This window comes from Homalodisca vitripennis, unplaced genomic scaffold (assembly GCF_021130785.1).
Source record: "Homalodisca vitripennis isolate AUS2020 unplaced genomic scaffold, UT_GWSS_2.1 ScUCBcl_6947;HRSCAF=14407, whole genome shotgun sequence".
NCBI lineage: Eukaryota > Metazoa > Arthropoda > Insecta > Hemiptera > Cicadellidae > Homalodisca > Homalodisca vitripennis.
Window position 1 is genome coordinate 5,841 of NW_025783060.1, and position 24,070 is coordinate 29,910.

Consider the following 24,070-nt stretch of genomic DNA (forward strand, 5'->3'; position numbering starts at 1 on the left):
AAATTAATTTAAAGGCTACTTGTTGGTAGCATTTCACAATAAATATAAGCATATCTTGTTCTTTACCCATGTCATACCAAACTTCATCTTAATCAGACTAGTGTGGTTTTTTTTCATTGCCTAAATTGTATTGTATGTATTTAAACATCTTCATAGCCTTTAATAATAATAATATTAGTAGTATTGATTTACTGTTCTAGTTTTGCTACAATATAATGTTTTATAAAAGTTGACTATTTATCCTATATATATACAACCGCATGTGTAACTGACTGACTGACTGACTCACGTATACTAATTCTAACCTACTTCCAGATGAGTTAGAGACTTGAAAATTTGGTACACAGATAGCTTTCCACGTGTAACCACCAGGAAAATCCCGAAAAGTGAGAATTTTTCATTTTCAACCCCTCAAAAAAAATTCCCAAAAAATCGCGCATTCTTCACCCCTGCAGGCATTTTTTGTAAGCCCGATAGCGGGCGAACCGTTGGAGCTAGCTCGGATCTGACGGAAAATTCATGGTCAGGAATGAAGTGAACTACAAAAAAGGTCTAATGACTTTTTGCTCTATCTTCCATGGTTAAGCGACAAAACGCTCGAACATTTGAAATTCCAGAGATTTTTTCGATAAAAATAATGTTTCAAGCCCGATAGCGGCCGAACCGTTGGTCGTAGCTCAAATCTGATTGACCTATCAAATTAGCAAATTGCGCGATCTACAGAAAAGGTCCAGTAATCTTTTGCCATATCTCGATTGGTTTGGCCGAAAAACGTGATTATGTACAATTTTGTTGTAACTTTTACGCGAAACTTTTGTTTTTGGGGTCGATAGCGGCGAAACCATTGGTCGGAGGTCAAAATAAGACTAACGTTTTATTTAGGAAATAAGATGACCTACAAAAAAGGTCCAGTGACTTTTTACTATATTTCCCTTAGTTTGACCGCAAAACGCGATTAAGTGAAAATATTGGACATTTTCGCCTAAAAATTTACATTCCGGGCTTGATAGCGGGCCTAAACGGTTGGTCGTAACTCAAAAAACAAATTTTAAACGGGGATTTAGGAAATCACGTGATCTACAGAAAAGGTTCAGTGACTTCGGGAGTTGGCTGAGCGTTAGCTAAGCGTCAATAGTAGATAGGGACAGAGGAATATTTATTATGTTCACAGACACAATACCCTCTAAAAAAGGCCCAAGTGTGTCATTAACCCCCGGTAATATTAACCCCCCCCCCGGGGATTTCCTGGTATGACCAGATAACCTCCTGAGTACATTAAACCCCCTGAAGTATTAACACCCCCCGGGTAACATTAACCCCCCCTGGGAAGTGCCTGGTATGACCAGATAACCCCCGGTGTCTTATCCCCCGGTAAAGTTAACCCCCCCCCCAGGGAATTTCCTGGCATGGCATCATATCCGAATTTTACCAATCAACCAAATCTCTTATCCCCTAATTTGCAAGCTTATCTCCCCTTGGGAAAGTTCCTGGTATAACCAGATAACCCCTGATTTCTTAAACCCCCAGTAACTTTAAAAACCCCCCCAGGGATTTTCCTGGCATGATCTCATGTCCGAATTTTAAAAATCACCAAATCTCTCTTATCCCCGAATTTGCAAGCGTAAATTTAACCGCTAATCCCCGAATTTGCAAGCGTACACCATGGGGGCCTGGGGGCGTAGCCCCAGCGAGCCGAAGGCGAGTCCTATATATATACAGCCGCATGTGATACTGACTGACTCACTGGACTGACATATATATACAAATTCTAAACATACTTCTAGAAGTGCTGGAAACTTGAAATTTGGCATGCAGGTACCTTTTGCAATATGAACCACAGGAAAAGTCTGAAAACCGGATATTTTTAACTTTTTAACCCTTCAAAAAAAATTAAAAACCGGTTTGAAACTGGTTAAAAACTGGTGTAGTTTTTTGCTTTAGAGCCGTCTAGCGAATAAACCGTTGGTCGTAGCTCAAATCTAATTTTTTGAGGGGATCTAGCGAATTGTCTGATCTACAAAATAGGCACATTAGATTTTCACACATCTCTACCGATCAACCCGTAAAATGCTTCCAAAATCGAACATTTTGTCGAATTTTGGCAATTTTCGCTTGTAGACTTTTGTTTGACGCTCTGTAGTGTCTAAACCGTAGGTCGTAGCTCGGATCTGATGAAAAAACGCTAGTGTGGAGTGAAGCGATCTACAAAAAAGGTCCAGTAACTTTTTTGCCCTATCTCCATCGGTTTGGCTACAAAACGCGTTTTAAATAGGGAAATCTTTGAAGTTTGTCGTGAAAATTTAGCTTCCGCACACTCGATAGCGGCCAAACCCTTCGCTTTAGCTCAAAACTAAACAAAGACGGGATATAGTAAATGACATGATCTACAGAAAAAGTTCCAGTGACTTATTGCCCTATCTTCTATCGCTATGGCCGCAAAAACGCGATTATATGCAAAACTTTTGTAATTTTCACGTGCAAAATTAGATTTCGGGCTCGATGAACGGCCTAACGCGTAGCCATAGCTCAAAACAAAACAAAAGTGCGATTTAGAAAAATTGTGTGGTCTACATAAAAGTTCCAGTCACTTTTCGCCCTATCTCTATTAGTTCAGTCGCAAAATGTGATTATGTGCAACATTTTGTAATTTTCACGTGAAAGTTTTTAGACTCCGGGTTCCATAGCGGCCTAACCGTTGATCGTAGCCCAAAACGGATGGAAGCCTGAAATTAGGAAATCACGTGATTTACAAAAAGACTTCAGTTACTTTTTGCCCTATCGTCAATGGTTTTGGCTGCAAAACTCGTTTATATTCAAATATTTAGTAAATTTTTACGTAAGATTTCTGTTTCTGGAGGCGGTAGCGGGTCGATCCATTAGTTGTAACTTAAAGATTATTTTTTTTATAACTATACAATGATTAGATATACAACAAAAATTAAACCCCTTTTTCGTATACCCTTGTATAAGCCCAATAAACGATCTCAATGAAAAAATGTTTGTCGTGAATTGCCAATTTTAGGGGTTTTAAGATACATGCAACCACAATTTTCCAGTTTGGGAGTATCTGGTCGATAAATTTCCTCTAGGAAAACCCACGTAATCTGATAACCCCCGATAACACTAAACGCCCTCTCGGGAAATTACTCCTGAGTAAATGAAACCTCCTGATCAACTTAGTAATCTGATAGACCAAAAAGGTGTGCAATTCATCCCGGTTCCAGATTGAGTTTGTATTACTAGGTAAACGAATGACTAGTATACGCCAACTAGCCCACATCGCGAATTGGCTGAGCGTAAGCGAAGCGTCAAAAGTAGATAGGGAAAGAGTGAATTGTAATGTTGATCACAGACACAACAACCTGTATAATAGGCCCAAGTGTGTCATTAACCCCCGGTAACACTAATTCCCCCCGGGGATTTCCTGGTATGACCAGATAACCTCCTGAGTAAAATTAAACCCCCTGATGTCTTAACCCCCGGTAACATTAACCCCCCTGGAATTTTCTTGCATGACCAGATAACATCCTGAGTAAATTAAAAACCCCCTGATGTCTTAACCCCCGGAAACATTAACCCCCCCCGGGAAGTATCTGGTATGACCAGATAACCTTCCTGAGTAAATTAAACCCCTGATGCCTTAATCCCTGGTAACATTAGCCCCTTCAGGGAATTTCCTGGCATGGACCTCATGTCCGAATTTTACCATGAACCCCTGATGTCTTAAACCCCGGTAACATTAAACCCCCCCAGGGTATTTCCTGGCATGACCTCATGTCCAAATTTTAACAATCACCAAATCTACCACACCCTTGGGGAAGTTCCGTATGACCAGATAACCCCCTGATGCCTTAACCCCTGGTAACATTAAAAACCCCCAGGGAATTTCCTGGCATGGCCTCATGTCCGAATTTTAACAATCACCAAATCCCTCTTATCCCCGAATATGCAAGCGTAAATTTAACCGCTCATCCCCGAATTTGCAAGCGTACATCATGGGGGCCTGGGGGCGTAGACCAGATAACCTCCTGAGTACATTAAACCCCCTGAAGTATTAACCACCCCCCGGGTAACATTAACCCCCCCCGATATTTCCTGTCATGACCTCAGGTCCGAATTTTACCAATCACCAAATCTCTTAACCCGGGGGGGCCCTGGGAAGTTCCTGGTATGACCAGATAACCCCAGATAACATTAAACCCCCCCGGAAGTATCTGGTATAACCATATAAACTCCTGATGCCTTAACCCCTGGTAACATTAACCCCCCCCCCCCCGGGAATTTTCCTAGCATGACCTCATGTCCGAATTTTACCAAATCACCAAATCACATTATCCCCGAATTTGCAAGCGTACATCATGGGGGCCTGGGGGGCGTAGCCCCCAGCGAGCCGAAGGCGAGTCCTATATTATATACAGCCGCATATGTAACTGACTGACTGACTGACTGGACTGACTGACTGACTGATAGGGTATACAAATTCTAACCCACTTCTAGAAGTGCTGGAAACACCCAAATTTTGCACACACGTAGCTGGAGTCCTCAAACCACCGGGAAAAGTCTGAAACCCGGAATTTTTTACTTTTGAAACCCCTCAAAAAAATTCGCGAAAGTGACCCCTGTTTTGGCCTTGCAGCTTCCCTTTGAAGCCCGATAGCGGGGCGAACCGTTGGAGCTAGCTTCGATCTGACGAAAAATTCATGGTCAGGAATGAAGTGAACTACAAAAAAGCTCCAGTGACTTTTTTGCTCTAACTCCATCGGTTTCGGCCGCAAAACGCGATTACATTAAAAATATTTTGAAATTTTCGCCTAAACATTTACCTTTCGGGCTCGATAGCGGCTAAACGGTTGGTTGGTCGTAGCTCAAAACAAATTTTCAATGGGATTTAGCAAATCGCGTGGATCTACAAAAAAAGGTTTTGTAACATTTTGCCCTATCATCAACGGTTTTGGCCGCATTACGCGTTTTAAAGTATCGATTTTTTCAGTTTTACGTGAAATTTTGTTTTCTGGGCTTTATTACAGGCAAAAATTCTAAATTTAGCACAAAAATAAATATTTGTATTTTAACACTAATTAACGCGATCTACAAAAAAGGTCTAGTAACTTTTTTGCTCTATCTCCCATTGGTTCGGCTAATAAATGTAAATATTTCTTAATTTGTATTTAAGAATTTTGTTTCTAGAGTCCGATAGCGGCCCAAACAAATAGTTCTAGCTTAAATGTAAAAAATGTTTATGACTAAAAATTGATGGGATCTACAAAAAAGGTCATGTACCTTTTTGTTGTATGTCCTTCAATAAGCCCGAAAAACGCTATAAATAGCAAAATATTTGTCGTGGATTTGGCAATTTTTGGAGTTTTTAAACCAATATGTGACTAATATTTTGTGTAATTCGTTCCAGATTCAGTTTTGCACTTGCTTTGCCTAGGTTAACTAGTGAATACAACACCACATTTATAAATTGGCTGAGCGTTGGCTAAGCGTCAATAGTAGATAGGGGACAGAGTGAATTTGTATTATGTTCACAGACACAACACCCTCTAAAATAAGTCCAAGTGTGTCATTAACCCCCGGTAACATTAACCCCCCCCCCGGGGATTTCCTGGTATGACCAGATAACCTCCTGAGTACATTAAACCCCCTGATGTGTTAACCCCCCCGGTAACATTAACCCCCCCGGGATTTCCTGGTATGACCAGATAAGCTCCTGAGTACATTAAACCTCCTGAAATGTTAACCCCCCCAGTAACATTAAACCCCCCCCAGGGGAATTTCCTGGCATGGCCTCATGTCCGAATTTTTACCAATCACCAAATCGCTCTTTTCCCCACCAGTGGCAGACATTTATTCCAAGCGTTGTACCGACTAAAACCATAGGGTTGTAGATCAAAATCTGAGGGCACAATCGAAAGACAAAATTAAATTTCCGACGAGAAAGGTCCAGTCACTTTTTCTCGTATCTCTAACGGTTAAGCAGTAAAATGTCATTAAAGTCTAAAATTGGATTAATAAATAAAATTTCAATAAATTAGGCCTAATTTAAACACCCAGACCCTAGTATAATTCTCAGATATTACCCGTCACTGAATTCCGCTTATCCCCGAAATTGGCCCAACACCCAAATGGGGGCCTGGGGCGCGTAGCCCCCAGCGAGCCGAAGGCGAGAGTCCTATAATATATACAGCCGCATTGTGTAACTGACTGACTGACTCACTCCACTGACTGACAGATATATACAAATTCTAACATAGTTCTAGAAGTGCTGGAAACTTGAAAATTTGGCATGCAGGTACCTTTCACAATATGACCCGGAGGAAAAGTCTGAAAACCGGACTTTTTTACTTTTAAACCCCTCAAAAAAATTCCCAAAAAATCACGCATTCTTTACCCCTGCAGGCATTTTTTGTAAGCCCGATAGCGGGCGAACCGTTGGAGCTAGCTCGGATCTGACGGAAAATTCATAGTCAGGAATGAAGTGAACTACAAAAAAGGTCCAGTGACCTTTTTGCTCTATCTTCCATGGTTAAGCGACAAAACGCTCGAACATTTGAAATTCCAGAGATTTTTTCGATAAAAATAATGTTTCAAGCCCGATAGCGGCCGAACCGTTGGTCGTAGCTCAAATCTGATTGACCCATCAAATTAGCAAATTGCGCGATCTACAGAAAAGGGTCCAGTAACTTTTTGCTCTATCTCGATTGGTTTGGCCGAAAAAACGTGATTATGTACAATTTTGTTGTAACTTTTACGCGAAACTTTTGTTTTTGGGGTCGATAGCGGCGAAACCATTGGTTCGGAGGTCAAAATAAGACCACCGTTTTATTTAGGAAATAAGATGACCTACAAAAAAGGTTTAGTGACTTTTTACTATATTTCCCTTAGTTTGACCGCAAAACGCGATTAAGTGAAAATATTGGACATTTTCGCCTAAAAAATTTACATTCCGGGCTTGATAGCGGCTCTAAACGGTTGGTCGTAACTCAAAACAAATTTTAAACGGGATTTAGGAAATCACGTGATCTACAGAAAAGGTTCAGTGACTTCGGGAGTTGGCTGAGCGTTAGCTAAGCGTCAATAGTAGATAGGGACAGAGGAATATTTATTATGTTCACAGACACAATACCCTCTAAAAAAGGCCCAAGTGTGTCATTAACCCCCGGTAATATTAACCCCCCCCCGGGGATTTCCTGGTATGACCAGATAAACCTCCTGAGTACATTAAACCCCCTGAAGTATTAACACCCCCCGGGTAACATTAACCCCCCCTGGGAAGTGCCTGGTATGACCAGATAACCCCGGTGTCTTATCCCCCGGTAAAGTTAACCCCCCCCCCCAGGGAATTTCCTGGCATGGCATCATATCCGAATTTTACCAATCAACAAATCTCTTATCCCCTAATTTGCAAGCTTATCTCCCCTTGGGAAGTTCCTGGTATAACCAGATAACCCCCTGATTTCTTAACCCCCCAGTAACTTTTAAACCCCCCCAGGGATTTTCCTGGCATGATCTCATGTCCGAATTTTAAAAATCACCAAATCTCTCTTATCCCCGAATTTGCAAGCGTTAAATTTAACCGCTAATCCCCGAATTTGCAAGCGTACACCATGGGGGCCCTGGGGGCGTAGCCCCCAGCGAGCCGAAGGCGAGTCCTATATATATACAGCCGCATGTGATACTGACTGACTCACTGACTGACATATATATACAAATTCTAACATACTTCTAGAAGTGCTTGGAAACTTGAAATTTGGCATGCAGGTACCTTTTGCAATATGACCCACAGGAAAAAGTCTGAAAACCGGATATTTTTACTTTTTAACCCTTCAAAAAAAATTAAAAACCGGTTGAAACTGGTTAAAAACTGGTGTAGTTTTTTGCTTTAGAGCCGGTCTAGCGAATAAAACCGTTGGTCGTAGCTCAAATCTAATTTTTGAGGGGATCTAGCGAATTGTCTGATCTACAAAATAGGCACATTAGATTTTCACACATCTCTACCGATTCAACCCGTAAAATGCTTCCAAAATCGAACATTTTGTCGAATTTTGGCAATTTTCGCTTGTTAGACTTTTGTTTGACGCTCTGTAGTGTCTTAAACCGTAGGTCGTAGCTCGGATCTGATGAAAAAAACGCTAGTGTGGAGTGAAGCGATCTACAAAAAAGGGTCCAGTAACTTTATTGCCCCTATCTCCATCGGGTTTGGCTACAAAAACGCGTTTAAATAGGGAAATCTTTGAAGTTTGTCGTGAAAATTTAGCTTCCGCACTCGATAGCGGCCAAAACCCTTCGCTTTAGCTCAAAACTAAACAAAGACGGGATATAGTAAAATGACATGATCTACAGAAAAGTTCCAGTGACTTATTGCCCTATCTCTATCGCTATGGCCGCAAAACGCGATTATATGCAAAACTTTTTTTTTGTAATTTTCACGTGCAAAAATTAGATTTCGGGGGCTCGATGACGGCCTATAACGCGTATAGCCAATAGCTCAAAACAAAACAAAAGTGCGATTTAGAAAAAATTGTGTGGTCTACATAAAAGTTCCAGTCACTTTTCGCCCTATCTCTATTAGTTCAGTCGCAAAATGTGATTATGTGCAACATTTTTGTAATTTTCACGTGAAAGTTTAGACTCCGGGTTCCATAGCGGCCTAACCGTTGATCGTAGCCCATAAACGGATGGAAGCCTGAAATTAGGAAATCACGTGATTTACAAAAAGACTTCAGTTACTTTTTGCCCTATCGTCAATGGTTTGGCTGCAAAACTCGTTTATATTCAAATATTTAGTAATTTTTACGTAAAGATTTCTGTTTCTGGAGGCGGTAGCGGTCGATCCATTAGTTGTAACTTAAAGATTATTTTTTTTTATAACTATACAATGATTAGATATACAACAAAAATTAAACCCCTTTTTCGTATACCCTTGTATAAGCCCAATTAAACGATCTCAATGAAAAAATGTTTTGTCGTGAATTGCCAATTTTAGGGGTTTTAAGATACATGCAACCACAATTTTCCAGTTTGGGAGTAGTATCTGGGTCGATAAAATTTCCTCTAGGAAAACCCACGTAATCTGATAACCCCGATAACACTAAACGCCCTCTCGGGAATTACTCCTGAGTAAATGAAAACTCCTGATCAACTTAGTAATCTGGATAGACCAAAAAGGTGTGTGCAATTCATCCCGGTTCCAGATTGAGTTTGTATTACTAGGTAAACGAAATGACTAGTATACGCCAATCTAGCCCACATCGCGAATTGGCTGAGCGTAAGCGAAGCGTCAAAAGTAGATAGGGAAAGAGTGAATTGTAATGTTGATCACAGACAACAACAAACCTGTATAATAGGCCCAAGTGTGTCATTAACCCCGGTAACACTAATCCCCCCCGGGGATTTCCTGGTATGACCAGATAACCTCCTGAGTAAATTAAACCCCCTGATGTCTTAACCCCCGGTAACATTAACCCCCCTGGAATTTTCTTGGCATGACCAGATAACATCCTGAGTAAATTAAACCCCCTGATGTCTTAACCCCCGGAAACCATTAACCCCCCCCGGGAAGTATCTGGTATGACCAGATAACCTCCTGAGTAAATTAAACCCCCTGATGCCTTAATCCCTGGTAACATTAGCCCCTTCAGGGAATTTCCTGGCATGACCTCATGTCCGAATTTTACCATGAACCCCCCTGATGTCTTAAAACCCCGGTAACATTAAACCCCCCCAGGGTATTTCCTGGCATGACCTCATGTCCAAATTTTAACAATCACCAAATCTACACACCCTTGGGAAGTTCCGTATGACCAGATAACCCCCTGATGCCTTAACCCCTGGTAACATTAAAAACCCCCAGGGAATTTCCTGGCATGGCCTCATGTCCGAATTTTAACAATCACCAAATCCCTCTTATCCCCGAATATGCAAGCGTAAATTTAACCGCTCATCCCGAATTTGCAAGCGTACATCATGGGGGCCTGGGGGCGTAGACCAGATAACCTCCTGAGTACATTAAACCCCCTGAAGTATTAACACCCCCCGGGGTAACATTAACCCCCCCGGAATTTCCTGTCATGACCTCAGGTCCGAATTTTACCAATCACCAAATCTCTTAACCCGGGGGGGCCCTGGGAAGTTCCTGGTATGACCAGATAACCCCAGATAACATTAACCCCCCCGGAAGTATCTGGTATAACCATATAAAACTCCTGATGCCTTAACCCCTGGTAACATTAACCCCCCCCCCCCGGGAATTTCCTAGCATGACCTCATGTCCGAATTTTACCAATCACCAAATCACATTATCCCCGAATTTGCAAGCGTAACATCATGGGGGCCTGGGGGCGTAGCCCCAGCGAGCCGAAGGCGAGTCCTATATTATATACAGCCGCATATGTAACTGACTGACTGACTGACTGACTGACTGACTGGACTGATAGGGTATACAAATTCTAACCACTTCTAGAAGTGCTGGAAACACCAAATTTTTGCACACACACGTAGCTGGAGTCCTCAAACACCGGGGGAAAAAGTCTGAAAACCGGAATTTTTTACTTTTGAAAACCCCTCAAAAAAATTCGCGAAGTGACCCCTGTTTTGGCCTTGCAGCTTCCCTTTGAAGCCCGATAGCGGGCGAACCGTTGGAGCTAGCTTCGATCTGACGAAAAATTCATGGTCAGGAATGAAGTGAAACTACAAAAAAGCTCCAGTGACTTTTTGCTCTAACTCCATCGGTTTCGGCCGCAAAACGCGATTACATTAAAAATATTTTGAAATTTTCGCCTAAACATTTACCTTTCGGGCTCGATAGCGGCTAAACGGTTGGTCGTAGCTCAAAACAAATTTTCAATGGGATTTAGCAAATCGCGTGATCTACAAAAAAGGTTTTGTAACATTTTGCCCTATCATCAACGGTTTTGGGCCGCATTACGCGTTTTTAAAGTATCGATTTTTTCAGTTTTACGTGTGAAATTTTGTTTTCTGGGCTTTATTACAGGCAAAATTCTAATTTAGCACAAAATAAATATTTGATTTTAACACTCTAATTAACGCGATCTACAAAAAAGGTCTAGTAACTTTTTGCTCTATCTCCATTGGTTCGGCTAATAAATGTAAATATTTCTTAATTTGTATTTAAGAATTTTGTTTCTAGAGTCGATAGCGGCCAAACAAATAGTTCTAGCTTAAATGTAAAAATGTTTATGACTAAAAATTGATGGGATCTACAAAAAAGGTCATGTACCTTTTTGTTGTATGTCCTTCAATAAGCCCGAAAACGCTATAAATAGCAAAATATTTGTCGTGGATTGGCAATTTTTGGAGTTTTTAAACCAATATGTGACTAATATTTTGTGTAATTCGTTCCAGATTCAGTTTGCACTTGCTTTGCTAGGTTAACTAGTGAATACAACACCACATTATAAATTGGCTGAGCGTTGGCTAAGCGTCAATAGTAGATAGGGACAGAGTGAATTTGTATTATGTTCACAGACACAACACCCTCTAAAATAAGTCCAAGTGTGTCATTAACCCCCGGTAACATTAACCCCCCCCCCGGGGATTTTCCTGGTATGACCAGATAACCTCCTGAGTACATTAAACCCCCTGATGTGTTAACCCCCCCGGTAACATTAACCCCCCCGGGATTTCCTGGTATGACCAGATAAGCTCCTGAGTACATTAAACCTCCTGAAATGTTAACCCCCCCCAGTAACATTAAACCCCCCCCAGGGAATTTCCTGGCATGGCCTCATGTCCGAATTTTACCAATCACCAAATCGCTCTTTTCCCCACCAGTGCAGACATTTATTCCAAGCGTTTGTACCGACTAAACCATAGGTTGTAGATCAAATCTGAGGGCACAATCGAAAGACAAAATTAAATTTCCGACGAGAAAGGTCCAGTCACTTTTTCTCGTATCTCTAACGGTTAAGCAGTAAAATGTCATTAAAGTCTAAAATTGGATTAATAAATAAAATTTCAATAAATTAGGCCTAATTTAAACACCCAGACCCTAGTATAATTCTCAGATATTACCCGTCACTGAATTCCGCTTATCCCCGAAATTGGCCAACACCCAAATGGGGGGCCCTGGGGGGCGTAGCCCCCAGCGAGCCGAAGGCGAGTCCTATAATATATACAGCCGCATGTGTAACTGACTGACTGACTCACTCACTGACTGACAGATATATACAAATTCTAACATAGTTCTAGAAGTGCTGGAAACTTGAAATTTGGCATGCAGGTACCTTTCACAATATGACCCGGAGGAAAAGTCTGAAAACCGGACTTTTTTACTTTTAAACCCCTCAAAAAAATTCCCAAAAAATCACGCATTCTTTACCCTGCAGGCATTTTTGTAAGCCCGATAGCGGGCGAAACCGTTGGAGCTAGCTCGGATCTGACGGAAAATTCATAGTCAGGAATGAAGTGAACTACAAAAAAGGTCCAGTGACCTTTTGCTCTATCTTCCATGGTTTAAAGCGACAAAACGCTCGAACATTTGAAATTCCAGAGATTTTTTCGATAAAAATAATGTTTCAAGCCCGATAGCGGCCGAACCGTTGGTCGTAGCTCAAATCTGATTGACCCATCAAATTAGCAAATTGCGCGATCTACAGAAAAGGTCCAGTAACTTTTTGCTCTATCTCGATTGGTTTGGCCGAAAAAACGTGATTATGTACAATTTTGTTGTAACTTTTACGCGAAACTTTTGTTTTTGGGGTCGATAGCGGCGAAACCATTGGTCGGAGGTCAAAATAAGACCACCGTTTTATTTAGGAAATAAGATGACCTACAAAAAAGGTTTAGTGACTTTTTACTATATTTCCCTTAGTTTGACCGCAAAACGCGATTAAGTGAAAATATTGGACATTTTCGCCTAAAAAATTTACATTCCGGGCTTGATAGCGGCTAAAACGGTTGGTCGTAACTCAAAACAAATTTTAAACGGGATTTAGGAAATCACGTGATCTACAGAAAAGGTTCAGTGACTTCGGGAGTTGGCTGAGCGTTAGCTAAGCGTCAATAGTAGATAGGGACAGAGGAATATTTATTATGTTCACAGACACAATACCCTCTAAAAAAGGCCCAAGTGTGTCATTAACCCCCGGTAATATTAACCCCCCCCCCGGGGATTTCCTGGTATGACCTGATAACCTCCTGTACATTCAACCCCCTGATGTGTTAACCCCCCTGGTAACATTAAACCCCCCCAGGGAATTTCCTGCCATGACCTCATGTCCGAATTTTACCAGTCACCAAATCTCTTAACCCCCCCCCCCCTGGGAAGATCCTGGTATGACCAGATAACCCCCTGGAGACTTATCCCCCGGTAACGTTAACCCCCCCTGGGAATTTGTTCATATGACCAGACAATATCCTGACGAAATTAAACCCCCTCTTGTCTTAACCTCCTTAACATTAATCACCCACCCAGGGAATTTCTCGCCTTGACTAGATAGTCTCCTGGTGATATTAAACCCCCTGTTCGACTTAAAATACTGCCTTGAGGTCGGTTTTTATTATGTTTATACTAAAACAATTCAAGATAGCTGACCCGTGCAGACTTTTCTCCCGAGCTCATTTTCTGGCTAAACCATAGGTTGTAGATCAGATCTGAGGGCACAATCGAAAGACAAAATTAAATTTCCAACAAGAAAGGTCCAGTCACTTTTTGTCGTATCTCTAACGGTTTAACCGCAAAATGCCCTCAAAGTCAAAAGTTTTTACGAATCCGGAAAAAAATCTATGAAAAAGGTCAATTTTTAAATCCCTTGTCATTTACTTAATGTCCGGACTTAACCAGTCACCGAATTCCGCTTATCCCCGAATTTGCAAGCGTTTACTTTGGGGGCCTGGGGGCGTAGCCCCCAGCGAGCCGAAGGCGAGTCTAATATATATACAACCGCATGTGTAACTGACTGACTGACTGACTCACTCACGTATACTAATTCTAACCTACTTCCAGATGAGTTAGAGACTTGAAATTTGGTACACAGATAGCTTTCCACGTGTAAACCACCAGGAAAATCCCGAAAAGTGAGAATTTTTCATTTTCAACCCCTCAAAAAAATTCCCAAAAAAATCGCGCATTCTTCACCCCTGCAGGCATTTTTTGTAAGCCCGATAGCGGGCGAACCGTTGGAGCTAGCTCGGATCTGACGGAAAATTCATGGTCAGGAATGAAGTGAACTACAAAAAAGGTCTAATGACTTTTTGCTCTATCTTCCATGGTTAAGCGACAAAACGCTCGAACATTTGAAATTCCAGAGATTTTTTCGATAAAAATAATGTTTCAAGCCCGATAGCGGCCGAACCGTTGGTCGTAGCTCAAATCTGATTGACCCATCAAATTAGCAAATTGCGCGATCTACAGAAAAGGTCCAGTAATCTTTTGCCCTATCTCGATTGGTTTGGCCGAAAAACGTGATTATGTACAATTTTGTTGTAACTTTTACGCGAAACTTTTGTTTTTGGGGTCGATAGCGGCGAAACCATTGGTCGGAGGTCAAAATAAGACTAACGTTTTATTTAGGAAATAAGATGACCTACAAAAAAGGTTTAGTGACTTTTTACTATATTTCCCTTAGTTTGACCGCAAAACGCGATTAAGTGAAAATATTGGACATTTTTCGCCTAAAAATTTACATTCCGGGCTTGATAGCGGCTACTAAACGGTTGGTCGTAACTCAAAACAAATTTTAAACGGGATTTAGGAAATCACGTGATCTACAGAAAAGGTTCAGTGACTTCGGGAGTTGGTTGGCTGAGCGTTAGCTAAGCGTCAATAGTAGATAGGGACAGAGGAATATTTATTATGTTCACAGACACAATACCCTCTAAAAAAGGCCCAAGTGTGTCATTAACCCCCGGTAATATTAACCCCCCCCCCGGGGATTTCCTGGTATGACCTGATAACCTCCTGTACATTCAACCCCCTGATGTGTTAACCCCCCTGGTAACATTAAACCCCCCAGGGAATTTCCTGCCATGACCTCATGTCCGAATTTTACCAGTCACCAAATCTCTTAACCCCCCCCCCTGGGAAGATCCTGGTATGACCAGATAACCCCCTGGAGACTTATCCCCCGGTAACGTTAACCCCCCTGGGAATTTGTTCATATGACCAGACAATATCCTGACGAAATTAAACCCCCTCTTGTCTTAACCTCCTTAACATTAATCACCCACCCAGGGAATTTCTCGCCTTGACTAGATAGTCTCCTGGTGATATTAAACCCCCTGTTCGACTTAAAATACTGCCTTGAGGTCGGTTTTTATTATGTTTATACTAAACAATTCAAGATAGCTGACCCGTGCAGACTTTTCTCCCGAGCTCATTTCTGGCTAAACCATAGGTCGTAGATCAGATCTGAGGGCACAATCGAAAGACAAAATTAAATTTCCAACAAGAAAGGTCCAGTCACTTTTTGTCGTATCTCTAACGGTTTAACCGCAAAATGCCCTCAAAGTCAAAAGTTTTTACGAATCCGGAAAAAAATCTATGAAAAAGGTCAATTTTTAAATCCCTTGTCATTTACTTAATGTCCGGACTTAACCAGTCACCGAATTCCGCTTATCCCCGAATTTGCAAGCGTTTACTTTGGGGGCCTGGGGGCGTAGCCCCCAGCGAGCCGAAGGCGAGTCTAATATATATACAACCGCATGTGTAACTGACTGACTGACTGACTCACTCACTCACGTATACTAATTCTAACCTACTTCCAGATGAGTTAGAGACTTGAAATTTGGTACACAGATAGCTTTCCACGTGTAACCACCAGGAAAATCCCGAAAAGTGAGAATTTTTCATTTTCAACCCTTAAAAAAAATCAAAATGGCGGACGCATTTTCTCCCCGTGTAGACCTTTCGTAGGCGCTCGATTGTGACTTAACGAAGCATCCTATCGAAAAACGGAGCCCACTTACAGTATTCTCCTTGAAACTCTCTACAAGTTTGCAATTTAAACTTTTGCTCTATCTCTTAAAGTGTATATACAGGAGGCGCGAGAAGTTGAAAAACGTATTTTTTGAAAATTTTCAAAAATTTCTAATAAAAAAAAACAAATTTTTAGAAAATAAATAATAACACCATAAGATGCATCGTGAAATTCTACACCAATAAACAGTTTGAAGTGTCTCAATATGTTTACCCAATCCCGAGAAATAAATAATTTTGTGATATAGTAGATAGGGACATTGCGAGGATGGGTGGGGGAGGGGGGGGTTAACGTAAAGATAGTCCTAGGTTAACTTTTTTGGTGTCGATAGATAGGGAAAAATAATTCAGAGGGTGGGGGACGGTCCAGGGGTGGAAAAAATTTCGTCATTTTTTCGATATCTCTTACCGTTTACGAGATATTTGCAAAAAACTGTCATTTTTTGCTATTTTTTCCACCCATCTTCATTCGCGTTTCCAAAAGTCAACAGCAAAATTCAGTTGCTGCTTTCCGAAGTGATAGTTTTGTGTCGGGACAACATTAGGGATCCTAGTGAAGAGAATTGATGGCCTTAGCGACTTCTGTACGGTACGTAGGAGTTGATATCCCTAGATGTCTATGAAATCCAAACTTAACTTTACGTTCCTACTCAGTCTACATTGACTACTTGAATAGCCGTACTCTTAACTTGGCTGAATATTTTCGGTTTTATACTAGGCTTTATTTTTTTGTTGTTTCCTTAATGGATTGACTGTTTCAGTAAAAAATATATGTATTTTACGTTTAAATAAAAGTTCACGTTCATCGTTCTTAACATCCAAGTGACTACTTCTATTCTACTTCTTTGCTTTCTTTTCTTTCTTATTACGCCATATTGTGACCAATTTTCTTACTTTTCTTTTGTGTTCTCGTTGTTTTTTATCTTATATCTTTTTATTATTTTTTTACTTAGTTAAAGCTTATAACTTCCTTTTTAACTTTTTAATATTTATTGAAATCAGCTAAATTGTAGATAGAGGCGGGCACTGTTGTTGACGTCCAAGTGACTATTTCTGCTTCTTCGCTGTACTATTAGGCAACATTTTGCCCTTTTTTCTGACTGTTCCTTGTGTTCTCGTTGTGTTTTTTGTGTTCTTAATTGAAGCTTATATTCCTTTTTAATTATTGTTTAATTTTTTTATTCCTTTTTATTTGACGTTTAAAATGAATGCATTCCTCGAGGGAATGGTAAGAGAGGTTGAGAGTGGGGACTATCTTAGTACTGACCATATGGATAGGTTCGGAAGCATACTGGATGAAAACACTGAGTATCATCCTGTAAGCTGTTTGGCCATTGATGCAATGGAAGGTGTTTCGGCTGTCGCTACACCTCACATACAAATTCTGTTCTCGGGGAAGATCGACGCCAGTTCTATCGGTCATTGGATTGTGGTCTTCCACGATGGCAGTAATTTGTATGTGTACGACAGTCTGAACAGTGCCCACCTCACTGCAGACCAAACTAAGCTGCTCTCCCTTCTGTTCCCGGACCTATCCATCGTTCCAGCATTTATTCCCGTCCAAAGGCAAGAAAACGGTTTTGACTGCGGCGTATTCGCCATTGCTAATGCTACTTCACTTGCCCTTGGCCGGGACCCAGCCAAACTGCGCTATGATATACCATCAATGCGCCCCCATTTGGCTGAAATGCTGCGCACGGGTAGACTGGATATGTTCCCTACGCTATCAGTGTCCTCTCCTCCTGAGCCAATAATCAAAGATCCTAATTCTACTTGTTTAAGCATTGTCGAATCTTTACCGCCATTAGAAATAAGTACCATGTCCGTCTGTGCTCCAGTTAAAAAGGGGCCGGGTAGACCTAAAAAAGTGAAACGTGGCCGCCCTAAAACTCTTTCAACCACTAAGGAGGAGCAGATAAAAAATTCAAAGAAAAAGTACTCCTCAAACAATCCTCAAGTCAACAGGGACGCAGTGAAAAGATATACTGAACAGCATCCTCAAGTCAACAGGGATGCTGTTCATCGTTACACTGAGCAGCACCCTCAAGTCAACCGAGATGCTGTTCAACGTTACACTGAGCAGCACCCTCAGGTCCACCGAGATGCTGTCCAGCGTTACACTGAGCAGCACCCTCAGGTCCACCGAGATGCTGTTCAGCGTTACACTGAGCAACATCCTCAGGTCCATCGAGATGCTGTTCAGCGCTACACTGAGCAGCATCCTGAAGTTCACAGGGGTGCTGTTCAGCGTTATACAGAAAAACATCCTGACACAAATTTACAAAAAGTACAAATATTTCGAATAAAAAATCCTAAATTGACAGAATTAAGGCACATTTCCAACATACTAGCACGACGTGTAGTTGAACATGGCCCAATGGCGTATTGGAAAATAGATAATTTAGTCTATATTAATTCTTACAAACTAAAAAAAATAAGTTTATGGGACGAAAACATTTCAAAGTGTCCTCATTGTCATGCAAGGCTGTTCGATGAAGAGAAGGATAGGAAGAAATGGTGTTGCGGTGAGGGATCTTATAAAGTCCATAATTTACCTCCTCTGGACGCCAGTTTCTATTCTAACCGTCTGTTCATCGAACGAGCCCGTGCCTACAATGACTTGTTTGCCTTCTGCGCTCTCGAGGTGACTGGGGGGTACCGTCATCCTTCAGGCCTCGCCTTCTTTAAGATCGAAGGTAAGATGTACCACCAGGTTCACAGTCTGGACGCTCCAGGTCAAAAGTTTAGGACCAAGGGAGGTGATGTCCAGTTTGTGAACCGGTGCCGCCTGTACATAGATGATGGCGAGGAGCGCAAAAACATTGCCATGGGTAGATCATTGAACTCAGAAGTCATTGATGAAATTAATACATATCTTCTTTCCTGTAATCCTTTCATCAATGATTTCCGTAGATTGAGTGATGAGCCTTCAGTCAACGCTCATTTGGAATTTGAAGTGACCAGCAGATCTACCCATGGCCCTGTTCTTGGAGATAGGCAAACAGGCATTGAAGTGCACGCTGTATTGAGCAATGAAGACACCATAACTGATCCAAGAAAATTGACCATCTGGAAGAAGAGTGATAGGCGTCCGTCTTCCGTTGACCTCTTTAGCCCCTTAATGGAGCCTTTCCAATATCCGTTGCTCTATCCTCAAGGTAATTTAGGGTGGCATATTGGGCGCTTAGACAACCACGGGGGGAAACTTTCACAATACAATTACTCTAGATGTCTCCTCCTCTCCGATCCCCGTTTCTCGCATTTCGGCAGGCTGTCTCAAGCATGGCAGGTCGAGATGTTCGCGAGGTACGAGGAGGAGCGTCTAAGATTTATTCGTTTCTCCCAAACGCGTTCTGCTGCTCAAAATTCCTTGAGGATAGGACCACTGGACGAGCTCCTTGAAGCTCAACGGGGTAGGCAAGCTGGTGGGCAGGTTTTAGGCGACATCACCCGCGATGAAACAGTCTTGGGTGAGGGTGGGGTGCAGGCTGGAAAAGTTTACCTCCCAAGTTCGTTTACCGGTGGACCCAGATACATGAAGGTACATTACGAGAACGCAATGGGCCTTGTGTCTCGTCTGGGTTCACCTACGTTTTTCCTGACGTTCACCTTCAGTGCTACTTGGGAGGAAAACAAGAAGGCCTGCCCTCACAACAGCGGGCGCAGTGACCCCTCAACAGCCTGCAGAATCTTCCAGATTAAACTTGGCGAACTCCTCCGAGATCTGCGCAGCGGAGCAATGTTTAGCCGTCCGGTTTACATCGTCTATGTCATTGAAATGCAAATGAGGGGCCTTCCTCATGCCCACATTGTGTTTAAAATTGACGGCGATGGACCGGTACAGGCACGTGACATTGACTCCGTAATACGCGCAGACATCCCTTCGGAGGAGGAAGCCGCTGGAAGACTCAGGAAGTTGGTGCTGAAACACATGATTCATGGTCCATGTGGTACTGACCACCGCACCGACTTCCTGTGCTGGGACTCTGCAAAGGGGCACTGCAACAAGTTCTACCCCAAGCCTGCCTGCCAAACCACCCACGTGGACGAGAGGGGGTTCGTCCAATACAAACGAGACTACACAAACGAAGGCTTTATCACATCACGGAGGAGACAGATCAAAGTGCATGATGGCTGGGTCGTTCCGTACAATTCCGCATTACTGCTCAAATACGAGGCGCACATAAACTTGGAGCTTGCTTCTACTCGTCGCGTAATCAAGTACCTCTTTAAGTACCTCATGAAAGGCGGTTCTCTCCAGAACGTAACCGTCACTCCCCTGGGGAAACAAGAGGATGAGGTCGAGCATTACGTGACGAAGAGAATGGTGGGTGCCAGCGACGCATGCTGGCGTCTTCTCGACTTTCCTGTGTCAAAGCTCGAGCCCACCGTTGAGTGTCTTCCCGTGCATTTAGAGGGCAAACAAAGTGTTGTCTTTCGGCCGAGACAGCTCTCTGATGCAGTCACTCAAGCAAGCTCCAAGCTTATGGTCTACTTCAATCGCCCGCACCATGAAACTTTTGACAATGTCACGTACCAGACATTTTACGAGAAGTTCATGGTGCACACTAAGCGCCCACGTACTGCGGAATTGTACGAACACCCCGATGGCCATCACTTTGTAACGACTCGCCAGCGTGGTGAGAAGGTATGTAGGTTGATGTGGGTCTCTCCCAACCGAGGAGAACAATACTACCTTCGTATTCTACTTATGTCTACACCTTGCCGTGGTTACGTTGATCTTCTGGCTCGTGGCGGTCCTGGTTGCCGGACGTTTCAGGACGTAGCCCGCAATCTCGGCCTGGTGGAAGACGAAGAAGAATACAATCACGCGCTGCGCGAGGCATCTACGTTTATGACTGGACCTAGGCTCCGTTCCTTCTTCGTGATCCTCTGCAACATGGGAGCTCCCGCTGCTCTTCTGTGGGAGTCTTTCAAGAACCACCTTAGCGAGGATCACTTAGAAAGGAACCCTCTCGACCCTGAACTGGCGGTGAAACTTACCTTGATAGACATCGATCGGAGCCTCCGCCAGCAGGGATCGTGCTTGAAAGATCATGGACTCCCCTACGTCGAGGATGACACGACTGAGTTAGGTAGAGAGCTACTCAACTACGGCGAGAACCTCCAGCGAACCATCGTTGAGGACTGGGTGCCCAAACTCTCCCCAGACCAGCGCCGTGTGTTTGAGTACGTTCGCTCTCTGCTTCTCAACCCCCGTGACCGACGCACTTCTAGAATCATATTTCTGGACGGTCCCGGGGGTTATGGGAAGACCTCTCTGATTCGTGTCATCCTTGCGTATGTCCGTGGTTGTCGACAGGTTGCACTCGCCGTGGCTAGCTCAGGGATTGCTGCAAGGAACATGGCTGGAGGAACAACAGCACATAGCATGTTCCGACTCCCTCTAGACCTAGGTCACGGCACAGGTGTGTGGAACATCACCAACGGGTCCCAGCGAGCAGAACTCATCAGAGCAGCACAGCTCATTGTGTTTGATGAGGCCCCGATGGCACACCGCTACATCTTCGAGATGATCGACAGATCCCTCCGGGATCTCATGAATAGTAGTGTGCCATTCGGGAATAAGATCTTCATCTGCTCCGGGGACTTCCGTCAGATTGCGCCCGTCGTTGAGAAGGCTCGCACACCAGCTGATGTCGCGTGCGTGTCACTTCGGGCGTCACATCTGTGGCGACTGTTCACACTATTTTCCCTGACGACACCCCAGAGAACTAGTGGTTCCATTGACTACTCCAACTTCCTCCTTGGAGTAGGCAATGGAACAATAAATCCTTTACTTTTTGGAGAAGGCCGCGAGAGAGAGTCTCTCATTCCCCTCACTGGGGTGAGATGCCTCACTTCTCTCGCGGACTTAATAACGGATGTGTTTCCTCCTGGTGTTCTGCGAGATCCTGATCTTTGTGCGAGACGGGCAATACTCTCAACTCTGAATGTGAACGTCAAGGAGATCAACGGTCGCATCCTAGACCTCATGGACGGGCGCATTCATGAGTTGAGAAGCGCGGACACCGTGGACAGAGAAGACGACGACGGGCTGGATGTGGACGTAAATCTCCTCAACCAGGCCACTGGCAAAGGAGTAGTGCCAGATCACGTCCTGCGTCTCAAGGTCGGCTCCGTATGCTTAATCATGAGAAACTTAAATATCGGTGATGGACTCGTGAACGGCACCAAAGTCATTGTGACGGCGATCAGCAGCCGACTGATCACCGTCAGACTTATCGGCAACACGCAACCTATCGGAATTCCCCGGATTACGTTCAGGTTCGCGTTTGCCGAAGGATCGCCGCTCCGGGTTTGTCGCCGTCAGTTCCCCCTCATGTTGGCGTACTGCATGACTGGTCACAAGAGCCAAGGCCAGACAATTGAGTACGTCGGAGTCGACCTGAGAACGGACTGCTTCACTCATGGCCAGCTCTACGTCCTGTTGAGCAGAGTGAGACGTCCAGACGACATCGTCGTTCTTGTACCAGACGACAGAATAGTAGAAGGAGTCGCCTATGCAAAGAATATTGTATATGACGAGCTCCTTCTAAACACTGATTAAGTCTTCGGCAGTAGGCTAGGGGATCTGCCACTTAAAAAAAACTCCCCGTCGTGATTTGACCTAGCAGTAGGCAAAGGGAACTGCTTTACCAAAACTCCCTGATGATTTCATTAGCAGTAGGCAAAGGGGACTGCTTCACCAAAACTCCCTGATGATTTCATTAGCAGTAGGCAAAGGGAACTGCTTTACCAAAAACTCCCTGATGATTTCATTAGCAGTAGGCAAAGGGAACTGCTTTACCAAAACTCCCTGATGATTTCATTAGCAGTAGGCAAAGGGAACTGCTTTACCAAAACTCCCTGATGACTTTATTAGCAGTAGGCAAGGGGATCTGCCAGAATAAAACTCCCCGTTTTGTGTAAATATGTAAATAGATATGGTCTCTAAGTTTGCCGGCCTCCCCGTGGCGAGACTGGATACGCCAACCTCAATATCTGAGCGTTGGTAAACCGACGGGCAAACAACTGATTTTCTGTTCTTTTCAAAATTCCAAACACATTTTATTCTATATTTTTAAACCACTATTCATATTCAACACACACAAAATCAACCATCTCTTTTGCTTAAAACGAATAATGACAAATTAATTAAACAGCAATATTCTTTTCATCCTAAAAAATAAACCCAATTCTTTTACCTCAAAGTCAATTCACCATTCATTAACATTGTCTAAGTCATCGTGTTTTCATGCCATCAACCATCTGACATATTTAATCAATACTTTAACAATTTAACAACCTGTTCTACCATTGCATTCAACCATAAGTTATGCCATAAACATAACTAACTATTGCACTTAAAACCAAAGCTGATTTAATAAGCTACTTGTTGTTATAAATGTGTACATATACATGGTCTCTGCGTTTTGTGCATCCCTGTGGCGAGACTGAATACGCTAACCTCAATGCCTGAGCGTAGGTTAACCGACAAACAGCCAACTTACTTTTACTCATTTCAAAATTCATACATATTTTTGTACTGAAATTCCAACCACCCATTTATTCCATCAAAAGCATTTTCTTCATTTAAAACCACCATCTCTATTACCTTCAAATGATCAAATGCAATAGTTTATAATATCCTTGATATCAAGCTCATAAATCAGCCTCTTCACCTTTTTTTCACTGAAATCCTATCTTTTTCTCCCTACCTGAATATTGAACAACTACTATCTACCCCAAATACAATTGAGTCTGATAAAATTACCCACTCTCAAAAAATTGCCTGATTTCAAAACTGTACTAATAGAAAATTAGCTAATACCTAAATTGATCTCGAACCCGAACTTAAAGTAACACCCCTAAGGGGGCCTGGGGGGCGGAGCCCCCCGGCGAGCGAAAGCGAGTTTTAAATATACAGGGTGTACATAAAGTCCTGCACGGGTATAATATTTTCTGAACGATAACAGATAAAGAAACAAGATTTGGTACATCAATACTACACCTAAAAATCTACTTTTTGAAGGAACTATCAGTTTTCTGTAATATCATGGGGACGTCCCGCAAGGAGTCAGAAGGAAATCTTAAATAGGAGCATAGGTCAATATGGACATCATTTTA

General features: G+C 42.8%; 1 protein-coding gene across 1 annotated transcript; it reads left to right on the forward strand.

The window, feature by feature from the left end:
* The first annotated feature begins 17,165 nt into the window (after positions 1-17,165).
* Positions 17,166-22,511, forward strand: LOC124374004. Its single transcript, XM_046832309.1, has 4 exons — positions 17,166-17,793; positions 17,951-18,227; positions 18,425-19,694; positions 19,785-22,511. Exons 1-4 carry the CDS (start codon positions 17,166-17,168, stop codon positions 22,509-22,511), a joined length of 4,902 nt encoding a protein of 1,633 aa, XP_046688265.1.
* Positions 22,512-24,070: the final 1,559 nt, after the last annotated feature.